The sequence below is a fragment of the Prionailurus bengalensis genome, chromosome X (assembly GCF_016509475.1).
Source record: "Prionailurus bengalensis isolate Pbe53 chromosome X, Fcat_Pben_1.1_paternal_pri, whole genome shotgun sequence".
NCBI classification, from domain to species: domain Eukaryota; kingdom Metazoa; phylum Chordata; class Mammalia; order Carnivora; family Felidae; genus Prionailurus; species Prionailurus bengalensis.
Genome location: NC_057361.1, coordinates 108,401,333 through 108,418,788, shown reverse-complemented (window position 1 = coordinate 108,418,788; position 17,456 = coordinate 108,401,333). Strand labels below are relative to the sequence as shown.

Sequence of the window (17,456 nt, the reverse complement as noted above, 5' to 3'; positions counted from 1 at the left end):
GCTTCCTAGCTGGGTAACCTTGGACAGGCCCTTTTGCCTCTCCAAGTCTCAGCATCTTCACCTTTAAGGTGGGGAGAAAAATAACACCTATCTCATAAGGTGTTACTTGAATGTCCAAAAAGTTCTGAGCATAGTAACGATCACAGATCAGGCACTCCATCAACATGCTGGAAGGGGATGTTGACAGGGGAGAAAGACAGGACAAGCAGTTAGAAGGCTATAATAGTGCAGATGAAAGATAAGAGAAGTGCTAAAACGGAGAGGCACTAGCAATAATGGAAAGCAGGAGTGGGAAGATAAGTGGAGAGGTATACATGAGTCCAGAGTCATATATTTCCTTGGGCTCACTAAAAAAAAAAAAAAAAAAAAAAAAAAAAAAATTCTCATTGTCCACAATTACTGGGCTTTAGTGACCCAACAAGGGGGAAAGGTCTTCTATTTAATTTGAGCTCAAGCACCTGTGAAAAAACCCAAAGCATAAAAGTGTCAGCATTAAGGTCGAGGTAATAAAATGTGCAAAGGCACAGAGTCACAAACTGGCAAAACAAAAAGGGGGGGGGGTAATCTCTATGGTTGATAAGAGGACAAATTCTTGGTGGCTGTTCCACACAAGCTTCTGGCCTGAGAATTTCCAACACCTGCTGCTTATATGAGTTGTGTGGCCTTGGACAAATAAGTCACCCTCTGCATGCCTTGGTTTGCCCATCTGTAAAATTGGAATATTAATAGTACCTACCTTATAGAATTTTTGTAAGGATTAAAGAATATGTTGTACATTTAGCACGGTACTCAGCATTTTAAAGGCCCCATAAATATTAGCTGGTATCACTGTTGCACGGCGGCTCAGAAGCCCCAGAAGTCTAGGGCTGTTTCTTCAAAGTGCCTCCCACTGTAAAAAGGGACTAAAGCCTCAAATACTGCTCCACCCACCCCATTTTTCCCTGCCATTTCTCACCACACACACACACACAACCTCTTTCTACAACTGTAGCACTGGCAGGTAACAAAGTGTAAGCAAAAGCAAGTGTATAACTATGTATATACATAATGTACATGTGTGCACAGAGGCATTTGGCTGTGGTCTGCAAAGGGCCTTTGCAAAGTGGTGCCTGAGCTGAAATGGGGAGAAGGGGGTTGTTACTGAGGAGGTTTTATTTTAAGTTTGTTTATTTATTTATTTATTTATTTATTTATTTATTTATTGACAGAAAGAGAGGGGGAGAGAGAGAGAGAGAGAGAGAGAGAGAGAGAGAGAGAGAGAGAGAATGAATGCCAAACAGGCTCCACACTGTCAGTGCAGACCCCGATGTGGGGCTCAAACTCACAAAACTGTGAGATCGTGACCTGAGCTCAAGTCGGATGCTTAACCAGGCGCCCCTTTCTTTTGAAATTACATGAACACATCCTCACTGTGAAAATACATAACAAGTCAGTATTCCAAGTAAATTGTGACAGTCGCTTTCCATCCCGGCTTCTCACTCCCCTCCTTAAAGCTATTCACTCTCTGTTAACATGTATTTATGGTGATCTCTGTGCACCTATACACACATAAAGCTGGGGTTTGGGATTTTACTTTTGTAAGTGGGTCCAGACTCTACATACTGATGTGTGACTTGATTTATCAGTCAACAATAAGCCTTGGAGGGCTGCATCAGGACATATAAGCCTATCCCATTCTTTTCACACCACTGCGTAGTATTTAACAGCAATGGATGTATGGTCTAGTCATTCACAGAGGGATATTAAATGTCACTGCTGCTTTTATCCCTGGGCAAGACGCAGCTAAATCATACAGGCAGATGGCTGGTCTAGGCACTACAAGTAATCAGGCATCACTTGTCTTGGATATCTTCCTAGAGCTCCTCTCCCAGGGGCCTGGCTCCAAAGGCGGGCTCTTTTGAAGCCTGGCTTCTCCTCCACACTCATTCCAGTTGAAACCTCTGGTCCTTGGTTCCATGCCCTCAGGGTGTACAAAGCACCCCACTGCATCCTTAGCCCACTACAACCAGCATTTAATGCTTTGGTTATGGGATAGTTTGACCAGAGAATAAGCCCTCTCATCCTTTACCTTCCTCCCCTTTGTCAACCCCAACTTGTTTACCTTGTCAATCAATGCTCCACTCTGGAGACTCTGAGAACCCTCAGACTTAAGACCATAAGGACTAACCACTGGCCTTCCAGGAAGGAACCACATTCTCTGTGGTCTTGACCTCACAGCATGGGCAAAGCCAAAGGACACACAGCTGAGTCTATGTGGTAGTGTGAGAAAGGGGACAGAAAAAGCCAAGGAGGACACAGAGGTGGGGACAACTAAGAAAGAACGGAGGGAGCTGAGGAACGGAAGACTCCCAGGGGCCCATCAATAATAGGTTGCACAGGGACTGAAAGACAACGCAACGGGAATAACGATGTTTTGCAGATGTTTTGCACTGCTGCAGGAATTATCTCTAAGGCCTTCCCGACAGGTGAGCATTCAGGCTCTGCTTGCATATTTCCAGTGACAGGGAGCCCACTCTTTTCCAAAGCTTCCTATATTAGTTTAAATCAGCTTGTGGATGCCTAAGGAGATAAGACAGAAAAAAAGAGAGTGTTGATGGGTAAAAGAAATAAATGTCTAGGACATGAGCAAAGGAAGATTACACTGAGAAGACCATCTTTGGGGGATGGAGGGAGAAGATGTGGGCAGCAGAGAACACTGGTATGGTAGGCAGAAAAATGCCCCCTTCCAAAGACGTGCATGTCCTAATCCCCAGAACCTGTGAATATTTTACCTTACACAGCAAAAAGCACTTTGAAAATGTGACATGGGGAGGATATCATTGATTATCCAGGTAGACTCAATATAATCACAAGAGTCCTTAAAAGAGGGAGGTAGGAGGGTCAGAGTCAGAGAAGATGTGACTACAGAAGCAGAGGTTGGAATGATGTGTCATGAGCCAAGGAATGCAGGCAGCCTCTAAAAGCTGAAAAAGGCAAGGAAATTATTGTCCCCTAGAGCCTCCCAAAGGAACCCAGCCCTGATAACGCCTTAATTGGAGCCCTGTGAAACCTGTTTCGGACTTCTGACCTCAAGAAGGGTAAAATAATACATCTATGTTGTTTAAGCCACTAAGCTTGTAGCAGTTTGCTACAGCAGCAAAAGTAAACCAACATAACCAGGCACCGGAGACTAGGTGCTGGGAAAGGACACCTTTAATGTGCATACAGATCACCTGGAGATCTTGTTCCAATGCGCACTCTGCTTCAGGAGGTCTTGGGAAGGGCCTAAGATTCTGCATTTCTACCAAGCTCACAGGTCCTACCAATGCTCCTGATCTGATACACACTTTGATTAACAAGAGACTAGAAGACACTCGATAAAAGTACCTGTGTAATATTTTATAGTTCATGAAGCCTTTTAATATCCATCATACCTCGTTCTGTAATCCCCACAACCTTGTGACATAGGAATTATTGTCCCCATGGAACACACGAGGAAGCCACAGCTGAGTCAGAGAGGTGAATTCATTTGTCCAAGCAAAATCACAGAGACAGTGTCCTGACTCCAGAGCCTGTGTTTCTGCCAATGAACAGTGGTTCTCACCCCTGGCTGAGTATTATAATCACATGAGGAGCTTTCAAAACTCTGGATGCATAGGTCACACCCCAAACTAATGGTATCAGAATCTCTTGGTGTGTGACCCAAAACATCAGTATTTTTGGTCACCAAGTAACTCCACAGCACGGCTAAGGTTAAGAACCATTTCAAAAAAAAAAAAAAAAAAAAGAACCAATTCACTAGAGCACTGGTTCTCAAATGGGGTCCCTGAATCAGCATCACCTGGGAACTTGTTAGAAATGCAGATTCTCAGGCCCACCCCAGACATAAATAATCTAAAACTCAGGGTGAGGCTCAAGAATCTGTGTGTTAACAAGCCTTCCAAGGGGCTCTGATGCACTCTCAAGTTTGAGCATGGGCTTCAAAAGGACCATCTTGACTCCTAGACAAGAGCTAGGGAAACTAGAGCACACTTTAGATCCAGGCATAAAATCAGGCCAGGTACTAAGCAACCTGAAGTCAGCTTCCTAATGGAGGTACCAAAGCATAAGAACTGTTCTCAGACTGGCAGCTGGAGTACCAAGTCCCCATGCCACAGCCTTTGTGATCATTTGTAGGAGAGACCTCTGTCAACAGCCCTCTCCGACTGTCAAAACATCCTGGATATAATGTTTGCCTCCAACTCTGCACCTTGCTCTCCACTCCCTCACTTAAAACACTAACCTTTCCCATTTGTGCTCTCACCTGAACTGAGTAAATAAGCTTCAAACCACTCTTCTCCCCACCCCTCTCTTCTTGGTATCCAAGAGTAGCAGGCAAAAGGTTGGTTCTAATGTACCCGAACAAATGGATATACAACTTAAAATAGGAGTGACCTACACAGCGGCGGCCCTGCCTGAGCCCATCTCACCTGCCTCGGCAACACTGCCACCCTTCAGCCTAACACGATCCACAGTGGAAATGGAAAATTCCACAACCAAATATTACAGCAGACACTTTCCAGAATGCAGCTCGCCTCCTCTTCTCCTGTCCCAGAGAGACCTCGGGGCTACAGGATCAAGAAAGGCAAGGCTGGCAACCACGACTTCTGACCAGAGACACGTCTTCAGTGAGTATACCCAACAAACAGAAGTTTTAGACAGGGAGTGGGTTCTGGTTGAAACTGAATTAACAACTGTTAACAATTACCTGCTTTCATTTTCCTGCCTTTCTGAATCAGCCAAGATCTGAGGGATGAAAAAGAAGGGGATGGCACCGCCTATTTTAGAGAATTAGACTCTGAGGTGTTAGGAAGCAAAAGATAAATAGCTTAAATGTGTGGTAGCTCCCCTAAAAGTAGGCTGGGCCTTGAAATAGTCTGCCCGCCCTCACTTCCCACTTCAACTGATTATGATCATCTTGCTTGATTGAAAGAAGTATTAGTAGTAACTGAGAATTTGTTATTAAGCAAATACTTAATTAAGCTGAGATCAGTTGTTAAGCTAGTACTTGAAGCTTGGGAAAAGAAGAAGTAGGAGTTTAATATCAAGCTATGGAGGAAGAAAAAGTGTGATTAGAGTCAATTATATCTTCTGCCAGACAGGAGATCAGATGAATGCCCCAGGCCCTCCAAAGAAAGTCCTTGAAGCATCAATGGAGGAAGAGAGCCTGGCGAGACAGTATGCACAGGTACTTGGGAGTTGTCTAGTAACTTGGTAGTTGGAGGAGGAGGGACTAGCACAGCGGCCAGGGGGAGGGCTACACAGGGATTTCTGCCTTCAGAGAGCTGGAGAGGCAATAGGCTGAGGACTGAAAGAGAAAGGGTGAGTGATTCTCAGTGATCAGCAGGATCTGAAAGATGGCAAGCTGCCCGTCGTGGCCAGATCTCTGATGCCCCTCTGAACCCAGCCCTTTCTCTCCCAGCCCGTGAGAATTTGAGCTGGAGAGCCAGAATGCCCTGGTAAGTGGAAATCCTGCCACTTCAAGACATGGAGTCATCTTTTCCATTTGGAGTGACTCTTGCTGTCCTGGCCTCCCTCATTATTGCTGCCAATGCACTAGTGGCTGTGGCTGTGCTGTTGCTGATCCACAAGAATGATGGTGTTGGTCTCTGCTTCACCTTGAATCTGGCTGTAGCCGACACCTTGCTTGGTGTGGCCATCTCTGGCCTAGTCACAGACCAGCTCTCCAGCCCACCTCGGCCCACACAGAAGACCCTATGCAGCCTTCGGATGGCATTTGTTACTTCTTCCGCAGCTGCCTCTGTCCTCACAGTCATGCTGATTGCCTTTGACAGGTACCTTGCCATCAAGCAGCCCCTCCGCTACTTCCAGATAATGAACGGGCTCATGGCTGGGTCCTGCATTGCCGGGCTGTGGTTGGTGTCTTACCTTATTGGCTTCCTCCCACTTGGAGTCCCCATATTTCAGCAGACTACCTACCAGGGTCCCTGCAGCTTCTTCGCTGTGTTTCACCCACGCTTTGTGCTGACCCTCTCCTGCGTTGGCTTCTTCCCAGCCCTGCTCCTCTTTGTCTTCTTCTACTGTGATATGCTCAAGATTGCCTCCATGCACAGCCAGCAGATCCGAAAGATGGAACAAGCAGGAGCCATGGCTGGAGCATACCGGCCTCCTCGGACTCCCAGCGACTTCAAGGCTGTCCGCACTGTGGCTGTTCTCATTGGGAGCTTCACTCTGTCCTGGACCCCATTCCTTATCACTGGCATTGTGCAGGTGGCCTGCCAGAAGTGCTACCTCTACCTGGTGCTGGAACGGTACCTGTGGCTGCTCGGTGTGGGCAACTCCCTGCTCAACCCACTCATCTATGCCTACTGGCAGAAGGAGGTGCGGCAGCAGCTCTACCAGATGGCCCTGGGAGTGAAGAAAGGGCTCACCTCATTCCTTCTTCTTCTCTCAGCCAGGGATGGTGGCCCAGAGGGGCCCAGGGAAAGTTCCTGTCCTATCACCACTATCTCCCACTCACAGCTTCATGGCGAAGATGGTAAGGGCAGAGAAGTTTCAAAGTGACTTCTCCCTCTCCTCTCTGGGCCCCAACTAGGAATTCAAAGCTAGGGGAATGAAAGTGCTTGCTTCAGACAGTTGACTGCCCCACCCCAGACTGAGAGGAACTGAGGTAGGGTGCTGACTTTCTTCTATAACCAATTTCCTCGTTTGCAAATCTCCATTCCTCCCTATGCTTCTTTTGCAATTAATCTGTCTCTCCTGTACAGGTAGGTAGAAAGAAATGTACTACTGAAATAATGCTAAAAAATCTAATCCTATTCTTGAATACACTACAGCAGCAGTATCCAACATAAATATAATGCAGGTCACATATGATTTTAAATGTTCTAGTAACCACATTTAAAAGGTTTAAAAAAGGCAATGTTAATGTTTCCTTTAACCCAGTATATCTAAAACATACTTTCAATATGTAATCAATATAAAAATTACTGCACTGTTTTTTTCATGCTAAATCTTTGCATCTGGTGTGTGTTTTACCTTTCAGAACCTCTAAATCCAAACTAGCCATATTTCAAATGCTCAACAGCCACATATGGCTAGTAGCTACCATATTGGACAGCACAGCACTAGAGACATGAGGTTGTTCCCCTCAACTCTTTACTATAGTGATGGCTTTGGTAAAGTGAGGAGTCCTGCCCTCCCTGATGTAAATCAGACATTTTAAGTAGTGAGTTTGCCTGAAATGTAGGAACCTGAATTAGATTCTACAGCTTGTCTTCTCTCGCACTTCATGGAGTTCAAAACACTGTTTCTTTGGAAATAGCCAATCTTGTGGTTATTTCTGCTACGACCCCTCCCATTCTACCACTAACTCTGTGGTGCCCCTTCCCCTCAGTTGGCTTATGGTCACTTGTAGCTACTTGATGAGAATGCTGAACCACAAATTCTGAGACCCTAGAAGTGAAGGAGGTGGAAAAAGGGTTAGGTACCAAGAAAGGCACTGCCAAGCTCTTAAACACTCTTAAATCTGCATTTTCCTAAGAAACTCAGTCACATAAGGGGATACCTCCAACATGTCCCAGGAGACCAGCTGAGGAACAGGTGTCTCATCTTGCTTTCTGTGGGTACAAAAACAATGGCTGTTGGCAGCCAGGAATTATGGCCAGCCTCCCTCTGGGCAACGCTGGCAGCAGAAATTCGAGAACAGACTGGGAAAGAAACCCAGGAATTATGCTCAGTCTTCCTGAGCTTTCTTGTAACCCTTTCCTCAATCTCCTGGTCTCCACAGAGGATTCTTAGAAATTTGTCTCTTGAGGTCCTAAACTAGATTAACTCCCTAGAAAGCTGCTGAGTGGACAACCAAAGAAGGCAAGAAGAAACCAATACAGTATGGATTAAATTTTAATTTGGTGCCAAAACAACCATGGAAGGTTAACCCATTGATATCTCTAAAATGATGGCCTGAGGATGCATTTGAGTCCAATGTGTAAAGGCTAATTCCAAGAGGCCCATGAACTTTTTCATTCACATCTGAAACTAAAATGTTCCAAACCAGGATGGAATCCGGCTGTCCTCCTCTCCACAGGATGGCGCCACACCATGATGTTTTGCACTTGGGTTTTAATTTCCCTTCAGTCTTAGACTACCTCCCAGCTTGTATTCCTCAGTTGTTTGGAGGTGAATGTTCATCCCTTTCCACTTCTATACACTTGAAAAATTCCCTTCTTCCTATTTTCACCCTCTACCTTCAGCACAAATGGCCTGTTTCTCGCTGATCTATTCTAATACACACCAACCCTCTTTTGCTAGACTATTTTGTGCAGTTGCTCTGTTTACCACAGTGGCCCAGAGGAGGACCATGCTTGCCTTCACCAGAGCAGGCTTTATGTTCCTAAAACTGAAGAACTTTTTGGCTCTCAAGTGAATGATGGAACCCCAAGTGCCTTGAAGTGCTGAGCACGCAGCAAGTACCACTTATGCCAGCAATAGGCACCCTCTTGGATTGGGTTATGAGTTACTGGGAGCTACATAAAACACAAACAGTGATGGGGTTTGGGGACAAAATGGGAAGCAGGCTCAAATCAATGCCCTCCTTACTGGTGGTCCAAAGCTTAACTTCCTGGCCTTGCTGCAAAGGACTGATCTTGCCAAGGTAACACAAGCAAAGTGGAATGAAAATTATAGGAAAAAGGAACTGAGGAGAAGCTAAGTGAATGCTGTGGTGTTAGGCTCAGTCTAAAAAAACTCTGCTATTCCTGAGAGGCAGTATATTCAGTGGAAATCACAAACTTTGAAGTCCAATAGACCAGTGTCCAAATTACCATTCAGTTGTTTAACTGTCAAAGCTACAGCTTCCTCATTTGTAAAACTGGGGTAATAATGCCTACCTTATATTGTTATCAAAAGGATTAGCTCAAATAATGTATAGGAAAACGTCTAGTAAATGACAGCACATGGTTAGTGCTCAAATAATGTTCTCTTCCTCATACTTAAAAATCCTAAAGAATAAAATATCCAGCTGGCCAATTTAAAGGAGTCTGTCATATCTGTAGATATAATGGCCTCCAGGACAAAGACAGTTAGGCTCCAAACTGTGAATTCCTCAACCCATGAATGTTTCTGAAAACAAGTGGTGAGAGACAACTCAGGTTGAAAGAGACAAACAGTAAATCTCAGGATCAAGGGACAGCAAATACAAACAAGGCCCTATTATCATACATTTGGGTTTAAGAGTAACCGCAATTAAGAACACTGTGTTTAATAAGCCACCAAGAGCAGAGATACAGAATAATATGCAAAAAGTCTAATGGCTTTCTTTGACACAGGCTCTGGCACAGATACGGGCATGCACTGAAGAGGAAACATTTAGATTTCATTCATACATCCAATGGTGTCTCCTGATGGCTTTGCAGAGAAGCCAGATCCTGTTCAGCAATTTGATCAAAATAGCCAAAAGAAATTAACACCGTGTAGGACAGAATGTAGATCAATCGGTCCCATTTATAATTTCCATAAAGAGCTTGTGAATTTGTTATAAAAACTGTGGCATGACTAAGTGTTCTACTAATTCTTTGGGTAGCTAACATTATTCATAGCACAAATGTTTCAGAGAGGACTACTCACAAGAACATAAGAACACACAGCCCTCTGTATAGGGGAATTGTGAGTGGTGTCACAAGTGTTAGAGGCAGGTTGCCCTTATCTACCAAACTCTCCTGCTTGTCTAATAAGTCCAAGTCTGAGAGTTGGCCAGCCAGAGTTAGCCTTAGTATATCTTCTCCTCATATGGAAAAGTATTTAGTGGTTCAAATGGAAAATGAACTTGTGACTTTGATGTCATTCATACTTGCTCAGTCATTGGTCAAACTGAATAGAGGCCAATGAAAACAGGAGGCACAAGAGATACTTCAAGGACACACATAGAACAAGAGGAAACATGGTGTTGATAGCTGGGCAACAAGAGCAGCAATGGACCCAAGGCCAGACTACAACTCCTTGGCTGCCATCAGCCACTCATTTATTTTGTGACTCCTTCAGTAACTCCCATGCCATCCTTCAAACTGCTGACTGGTCTGGAATCTTCTCCTTTTAATTAACAAACCTTCATTTTTTATTTCAGCAGTCATATAAACTCAGTAATGGTACTTACAAGTGTCAACTGTCCTTCATTCATTCATTTGTCCATCTATCTACCTACTCCACAAACATTTTTTGAGAGCTAGGTGCTGAAATTGCCCCAGGTTTGCTGGGATTTCTTTCAGAGATCTATAATGATGTATCAATGAGGTTCTTTTCTGATTATAAAAACAATTTTTGTTCATTTCAGAAAAAATTTTAAATACATAAAATCATAAATGTACCCATAATTGTACCATCCAGAGATGATCACTGTTATTCTTCATCTGTTTTCTTCACTTTATATTGTGCATATTTTCCTTTGTCATAAAGTTTTCTTCAAAAACATGACTTGTAACGGTTTCATGTTATTTCATCATGAGTATATAATGTTTTAACCATTTCCCTATAGTTGTACATTTGTTATTTCCAATGTCTCACTGTTTTAATACCACTATAAATACCTTTGTGTATAAATCTTTGACACGTCTAGGGCGCCTGGGTGGTTCAGTCGGTCGAGTACCCGTGTCTTGATTTTGGCTCAGGTCAGGACCTCCTGGTTCGTGAGACTGAGCCCCACGTCAGGCTCCGCACTGACAGCATGGAGCCTGCTTGGGATTCTCTCTCTCTCCCTCTCTATCTGCCCCTCCCCTGCTCTCTGTCTCAAAATAAAATTTTAAAAAATAAATCTTTGGCACATCTGTTTAATTCCTTAGGATAAATTCTACAAAGAAGCATTACTAGGTCAAGAAGCATTAAACATTTATAAGAATTTTGATTCACGTTTTTGCTGGTATTTCTCAAAGTGTAATGTTTCCATAGGGTATTTGCTAAAAGAGGTCAAGAATGAGCTATAAATGAACAGACCACACTGATATGAAGATCTCAAAGCAATAAAAGTTGCTTCCTGAAAGCATAAACCGTACTAAGGGGTTTACCAGTTGTTTTCTTAAAAAAAAAGGAACCCTCTTCATATGTCCTACTGCTAGAGTTAATCTGTAAATTTAGAAATCTGGACTAATGGGACACAGCAGATTAAGAACACCTCTCACAGTACAACTGCATCATCAATATGGTACCGTCTAATATCCAGGTATTTCAGTGTTTTCACTCTTCAAGTTTTCAGAGGTAGTTGTGTTGTGCAACACCATAAAATGCTACGTAGGCATGAGAACATGAAAACGTAATCACATGGAGCCAAGAGACCAGTCTTGATGCAGTTGAAACCTTGAAGCCATAGTTTTGCAGTGTTGCTGAAAGGGAAACGTGCTCCACCTAATGGATCAACCGTGCAGGGTAAAGTACATGAGAGCTTAACATGCTACTACCCAACCATATGTTCACTGGATTTACAAGCTGTTGGGACCATAATCACCCACTGGGCTCAAAGAGCCCTCTCATGAGGAGCCCTAGAAACCACCAATGCAGCTGCTAAGGGTCTCAGAGTCTGTTTTCATGCAGTTCCTTGTTCTTTAAAATGCCTGCTACACAACGGGACAGGCAGGATCCATTTGCTCCAGTGCACTGGAGGAGACTAAAGTCATGTATGACCAAGAGGCTGAGGAAGGTCTCTTTATTTGTTTAGGTTTCGTTTTATTTGGTGCATGTTGCCCAACAATCCCATGATTGAATCAGATTTCCTATTTACTCTAATAAATCCATATCAGTTCCAGTTCTGTCTCAGTTGTGTTGACATTAAGGCACTAAAAAGCTGATAAACACTCTGAGATAACAGTCATTGGCCCACTAAAATGCCATGCAGTCTTACAAAATTGTTCATTGTGCTTTTACCACTCATAATATTTTTGCAGATTTGCCCACTGAGCCATTCAACAAATACTAAAGCACTTCCTATAGACAAGCAAACTGGTACCCTGTCATTTCAGAAGTGGTTCCCAGAAATGATAGCTGAATGACTATGGGGTTATTTCAAATGAGGAAAAGATCCATAATCCCAAATTCAAACTTACCACTTTAAGATTGCCAGGTCCCTTAGTAATCTTATACAATGATGCATTAAATTGTTTTTATTTACTAAATAAATGGGAAAGACAAGTATGCATAGTGTTTATAGTGAGTTGGGCACAGCCCAAAATACAACTGAATTCTGATGCTGAAAAAGTGAATAGAGAGAAGAAACATCCTTTAGTGAAATCTCAGGAATTCATACAAAGTAGCCACTCTTAGAAAATATTTGTTTTTTAAAAAGCAATTTTATGGAGCACCTTGGGTGGCTCAGTCGGTTGGGTGTGCAACTCTTGATTTCAGCTCAGGTCAGGATCTCACAGTTCCTGATTCAAGCCCAGCGTCAGGCTCTGCACTGAGAGCACAGAGACTGCCTGGGGTCCATCTCTCTCTCTCTCTCTCTGCCCCTCCCCTGCTCGTTCACTCTCCCTCTCTCTCAAAATAAATAAATAAAACTTTTTTTAAAAGCTATTTTATGACTTTAAAACTTACATGCAATACCCTCACTGGGCTTGGCTAACAAAAATGCTACCCCTTAAATGATATGCTTTAGTGAATAGAAAAGAACTATTTATAATCAGGTTCTTAGTTCAATTGTTCCTCCCATAAATTTTTTTATAAGCCTAACAACACACTTGTTTGCATTGGAGGAGAGAGGGAGAGAAGTCTAGCTCCACATCCAAATTATTCTATTTTAAACTAGTGGCATCTGTTTTAATAATTCCAAGTTCTTTAATAAATAGTATAACATACAACAAAAACAAGTTCCTGTGTGTATGGTGAACTGTGCTCACTTAGACTGGAAGAAGAAGGGGTGGGCTAGTGATTAAGGAGGTTATGGAGAAGAAAGGCTAACAGAGAAAATAGGGGGAAGAAGTAGAAAGTGGATAATAAGAGGAAAATTATGTATTTGCACTCACAGGTCTCCAGGAAAATAAAGTCAGTGTTACAGTTAAGTGTCAAAGAGTGACCAACCACAACAACTATTGACCTTCTTTCTCCCAGGGTGTTATAAAGATAGGGGAATTAATGAAATCAATACTCTTTACTGCTCACCTGCCATAAACTTTAAGTGACCTTCGACAAGGCTGAGTCCATACACCCCTAGCATAGTGATTATAAGCATGGGCTCATGAGCCAGACTGCCTGGGTTAGAAACCTGGGTCTGCCATTTCCTAGGAACAAAGTATTCCACCTTTCTGTGCCTCAGCTTCTCATCTGAAAAATAAGAACAGTATCTACCTCCTAGAGTGGGTGAAAGAATGTAAACAGTTTTATAAACACAATACACTTAGAACAGTATGATACATAATAAAAGCCATAAGTATTAACTATTATCATCTGGGTTGCCTCATGCTCTAGCCTCTTAAAAAAAAAAGGAAAGAAAAACAGTGAAAGTTTTTTCATCTTATAGCCTACAAATTTTGATAATTTTATCCCTTCAAACCTGGGGTTTCCTGCTCAGAAATGTCAGTTGTTTCATCTTCAGATGGCCGGTAATATAATGGATTTGCTCATTCTAATTTTTTTTAATGTTTATTTACTTTTGAGAGAGAGAGTGAGAGAGACATAGCATGAGTGGGGGAGGGGCAGAGAGAGAGGGAGACACAGAATTTGAAACAGGCTCCAGGCTCCCAGCTGTCAGCATAGAGCCCCACATGGGGCTCAAACTCATGAACCACGAGATCATGACCTGAGCCAAAGTTGGACGCTTAACCAACTGAGCCACCCGGGCACCCTGGATTTGTTCATTCTAAAGGAAAAACATCCATGTGACCTTCTGGAGTTAATATGAATCAATCTTTATTTTGTAACCAAACAGCTTCATTGAAATTGGAATTAATATGAATCAATCTTTATTTTGTTACCAAACAGCTTCATTGAAATTCCTCACTAGCCATCCTAATCAAGCTAAACCACATGCTGGGTGGGCTTTTTTAAGTTTTATTGAGATATAATTTATATAGCATAAAGATCACCTATTCAAATCACACAATTAAATGTTTCTTAGTATATTTACAGAGTTATGCAACCATCAACCATAATCTATTTTTAGAACATGCTCATCCCAAAATGAAACCTTATACCCATTAGCAGACCTCCCCATTTCCCCCAGCCGTAAGCAACCACTAATTTACTTATGGGATTTGCCTATTCTGGACATTCTACTTAAAACTGGAATCATACAATATGTGGAATTTTGTGTCTGACTTCTTGCATTTAACATAGTGTTTTCAAGGTTCATCACGTTGTAGCGATGTGTCAGCACTTCATACCTATTTATGGTTGAATATTCCATTGTCTGGATATACTACAATTTCTTTACCCATTCATTAGTTGATATTTGGGTTGTTTCCATCTTTTTGTTATTATGAATAATGCTGCAGTGAACACTGGTATACAAGTATCTGAGTCCCTGTTTTCAATTCTTTTGGGTGTATACTAGGAACAGAATTACTGGGTCATATGGTAATTCTATGCTTAACTATTGAGGAAGTGCCTGACTGTCTTCCAAAAGGGCTGCATTATTTTACAACCTCTCCTGCAATGTAGGAGTTCTAACTGCTTCACATCCTCACCAACTTCTGTTATTGTCTGGCTTTTTTTTTTTTTACAAAGTTTTCATAACTTTGCTTTGTTGGAACTATTACCTGCAGTTTCTTTTTTCTTTTTCTTTTTTTTTTTAATGTTTTTTTTTTAATTTATTTTTGAGACAGGGAGAGAGACAGAGCATGAGCAGGGGAGAGGCAGAGAGAGAGGGAGACACAGAATCGGAAGCAGGCTCCAGGCTCTGAGCTGTCAGCACAGAGCCTGATGCAGGGCTCGAACTCACAGACTGTGAGATCATGACCTGAGCCAAAGTCAGATGCTCAACCGACTGAGCCACACAGGCACCCCTGTCTGGCTTTCTTTTTGACATGCTGGGCTTTTTACCTGGGAAAATCATTATTTCTCTTCCAAATCAGTGGTACCTGCTCATCCTTGTATTACACCCTCTCATTTTGAGCACTTTTAAGAAATTAATAGATGGGGCACCTGGGTGGCTCAGTCCGTTAAGTGTCAGACTTCAGCTCAGGACATGATCTCATGGTTCGTGAGTTCAAACCCCACATTGGGCACTCTGCTGTCAGCACAAAGCCTGTTTTGGAGATCCTCTGTCCCCTTCTCTCTGCCCCTACCCCACTTGGGCTCACTCTCTCTCAAAAAGGAATAAACATTTTAAAAATGTATTTTAAAATAAAAAAATTGTAAAAGAAATTAATAGTTTATCTTTTAGAAGTTTTAGGTTTACATGTAAATTGAGCTGACAGTACAAAGAGTTTGTCTTGTTTTCTGACAAACAAGTTTTCAACCAAAGCCCTTAGTTCCTTTAAAGACTGTTTCCTTGTATTCAACTGAATCTGAAAGTTTTCCCTTATCAATCTACCTTCAAAAGACATTGGTGTGTGGGTGCCTAGGTGGCTCAGTCGTTAAGCATCTGACTTTGGCTCAGGTCATGATCTCACAGTTCGTGAGTTCGAGTCCCATATCAGGTAATCTAAAGCCTCACTTCAGTTGAGCATGAGCTTGCTTTGGGTGAACGCGAGAAAAAAGAAATTGGTGTGTCTATTTCATATCTGATATGTCCCTAAGAATTCATTTTTCAATCCAAAATTGCAATTTAAATATCCAATGGGGAGCTGTTACTTAAAGGAACTCTATAGTGAATATTTTTGTGAAACACTGAATTCTTCACACGTGTGAAATAATCACATGTGAAGATGTGAAATCTTCAAATTTTGTGTGGTAAGAGTCAGACCCTTACTCTCTGAGGCACCTTTACTGTAGTAGCCTATTTCACTATAGAAATGGGTTAGTCCTTAGTGTTCAGTCAAAATGCTCTATTCATCATATTGGTTACCTGAGGGGATACTTTATTAATCCATGACTAAGGATAGGATAGGATAGGATACCTAAAATAAAAAAAGCAAGTCAAATTCTTTAATTGGAACTACCTACCCATGATTATGGCTACTATATAAAGGCATTAATCTTTAAAGCTTTGCCAATTTGGATAAAGGTATCATCAGCTTCAAATTCTTTTTCTTCAAAATTTACATTGAAAATTATTGGCCCCTACTGCCCCTCTACTCTTTTTCTACCACTAGAATATTAGTCCTTTTTATACTTCAGGCTGGTATTGTCATCACCAGTGTCCTCTGTGATGTCCTCCCCAAACTGTTTTATACTGGACTGGCCCAGGCTCGCTTCTTGGACCTCTTCTCTTGCTACTGGCACTCCCTTGGTGGTCTCCTTCAGTATCATGGCTTTGCATTGCTTTAACCCTAGACTGGCTCCTTTCTCACCTCCAATAGACTTCAACTAAATTTGGCTTTCTCGGTGTGCAACCCTGCCCTAATATTATTCCCCATCCCCCTTCCCTGCTTTATTTTTCTATAAATGATTTATCACCACCCAATACACTATTTATTTTACTCATTAATCTTTTTATTATGTTTCCCTTCTGTGGACAAAAAGCTCTAGGAGGCAGGGATATCTGTTGAATAAATGAGCAGATAATCAGTTAAAAACATTAGGTGCATCTCCCTCCCCAAGGACCCCTATTTATCCTTAATAACCTACCCTTTGTCATCCCATCCTTATCTAGTAATTCAAAATTTAATTTCATTCCATTTAAATCCCACAGTATTTGCTTAACCTTCACTACGTTTTAGGCCTTTTATCAGATCTTTGTGTACAGATCAATTCATTTTTTTCATTTAACAAATATTTTCTGAGTATATAGAACAGTGCTAGGCATGGAGAACATAACAGTAAACAAAATCAACAGAATCTCTATTTTTATGGAGCTTACAGACTGATGAGAAATTTAGATATTAACCAAATAGTCACACAAATATAGTATGTAGTTATAAATATGTGGCATAAAAATTATAATGAGGTAAGTTATTTAGACTGGTAGAGAGAAAATCAATGTAAGGCTTCTCTAAAGGAATAACACTTAACCTGAGGTGAATAGAAAGCCAATTTCCAATATATATAAACCCTTCAAGGAACTACCTTTCAGTCTACACCCTTGTGAAAAACTGGTTTCCTTTTTGCTCATCTATTCAGGAATAAGAGGGTATCTGACTGGTGTAGTAGTCTTGGGGGGGGGGGAGAGAAAGTGTGTGTGTGTATGTAATATTATTCAGCCATAAAAAATAATGAAATATCGTACTTGCAACAACTTGGATGTAGCCAGAAAGTATAATGCCAAGAGAGATAAGTCAGAGAAAGACAAATACCATGTGATTTCACTCATACGTGGAATTTAAGAAAATAAACAAAGGAAAAAAAGAGAGAGAGACAAACCAAGAAACAGACTCTTAACTATAGAGAACTGCAGATTACTA

General features: G+C 41.8%; 1 protein-coding gene across 1 annotated transcript; it reads left to right on the top strand.

The window, feature by feature from the left end:
* The first annotated feature begins 5,401 nt into the window (after positions 1 to 5,401).
* On the top strand, positions 5,402 to 7,071 carry GPR119 (G protein-coupled receptor 119). Its single transcript, XM_043571652.1, has one exon. It carries the CDS (start codon positions 5,506 to 5,508, stop codon positions 6,541 to 6,543), a length of 1,038 nt encoding a protein of 345 aa, XP_043427587.1. The 5' UTR covers positions 5,402 to 5,505; the 3' UTR covers positions 6,544 to 7,071.
* Positions 7,072 to 17,456: the final 10,385 nt, after the last annotated feature.

Excerpts from the sequence above, each read along its gene's own strand:
- GPR119 (XM_043571652.1), top strand. The coding sequence starts at position 5,506 with ATGGAGTCATCTTTTCCATTTGGAGTGACTCTTGCTGTCCTGGCCTCC.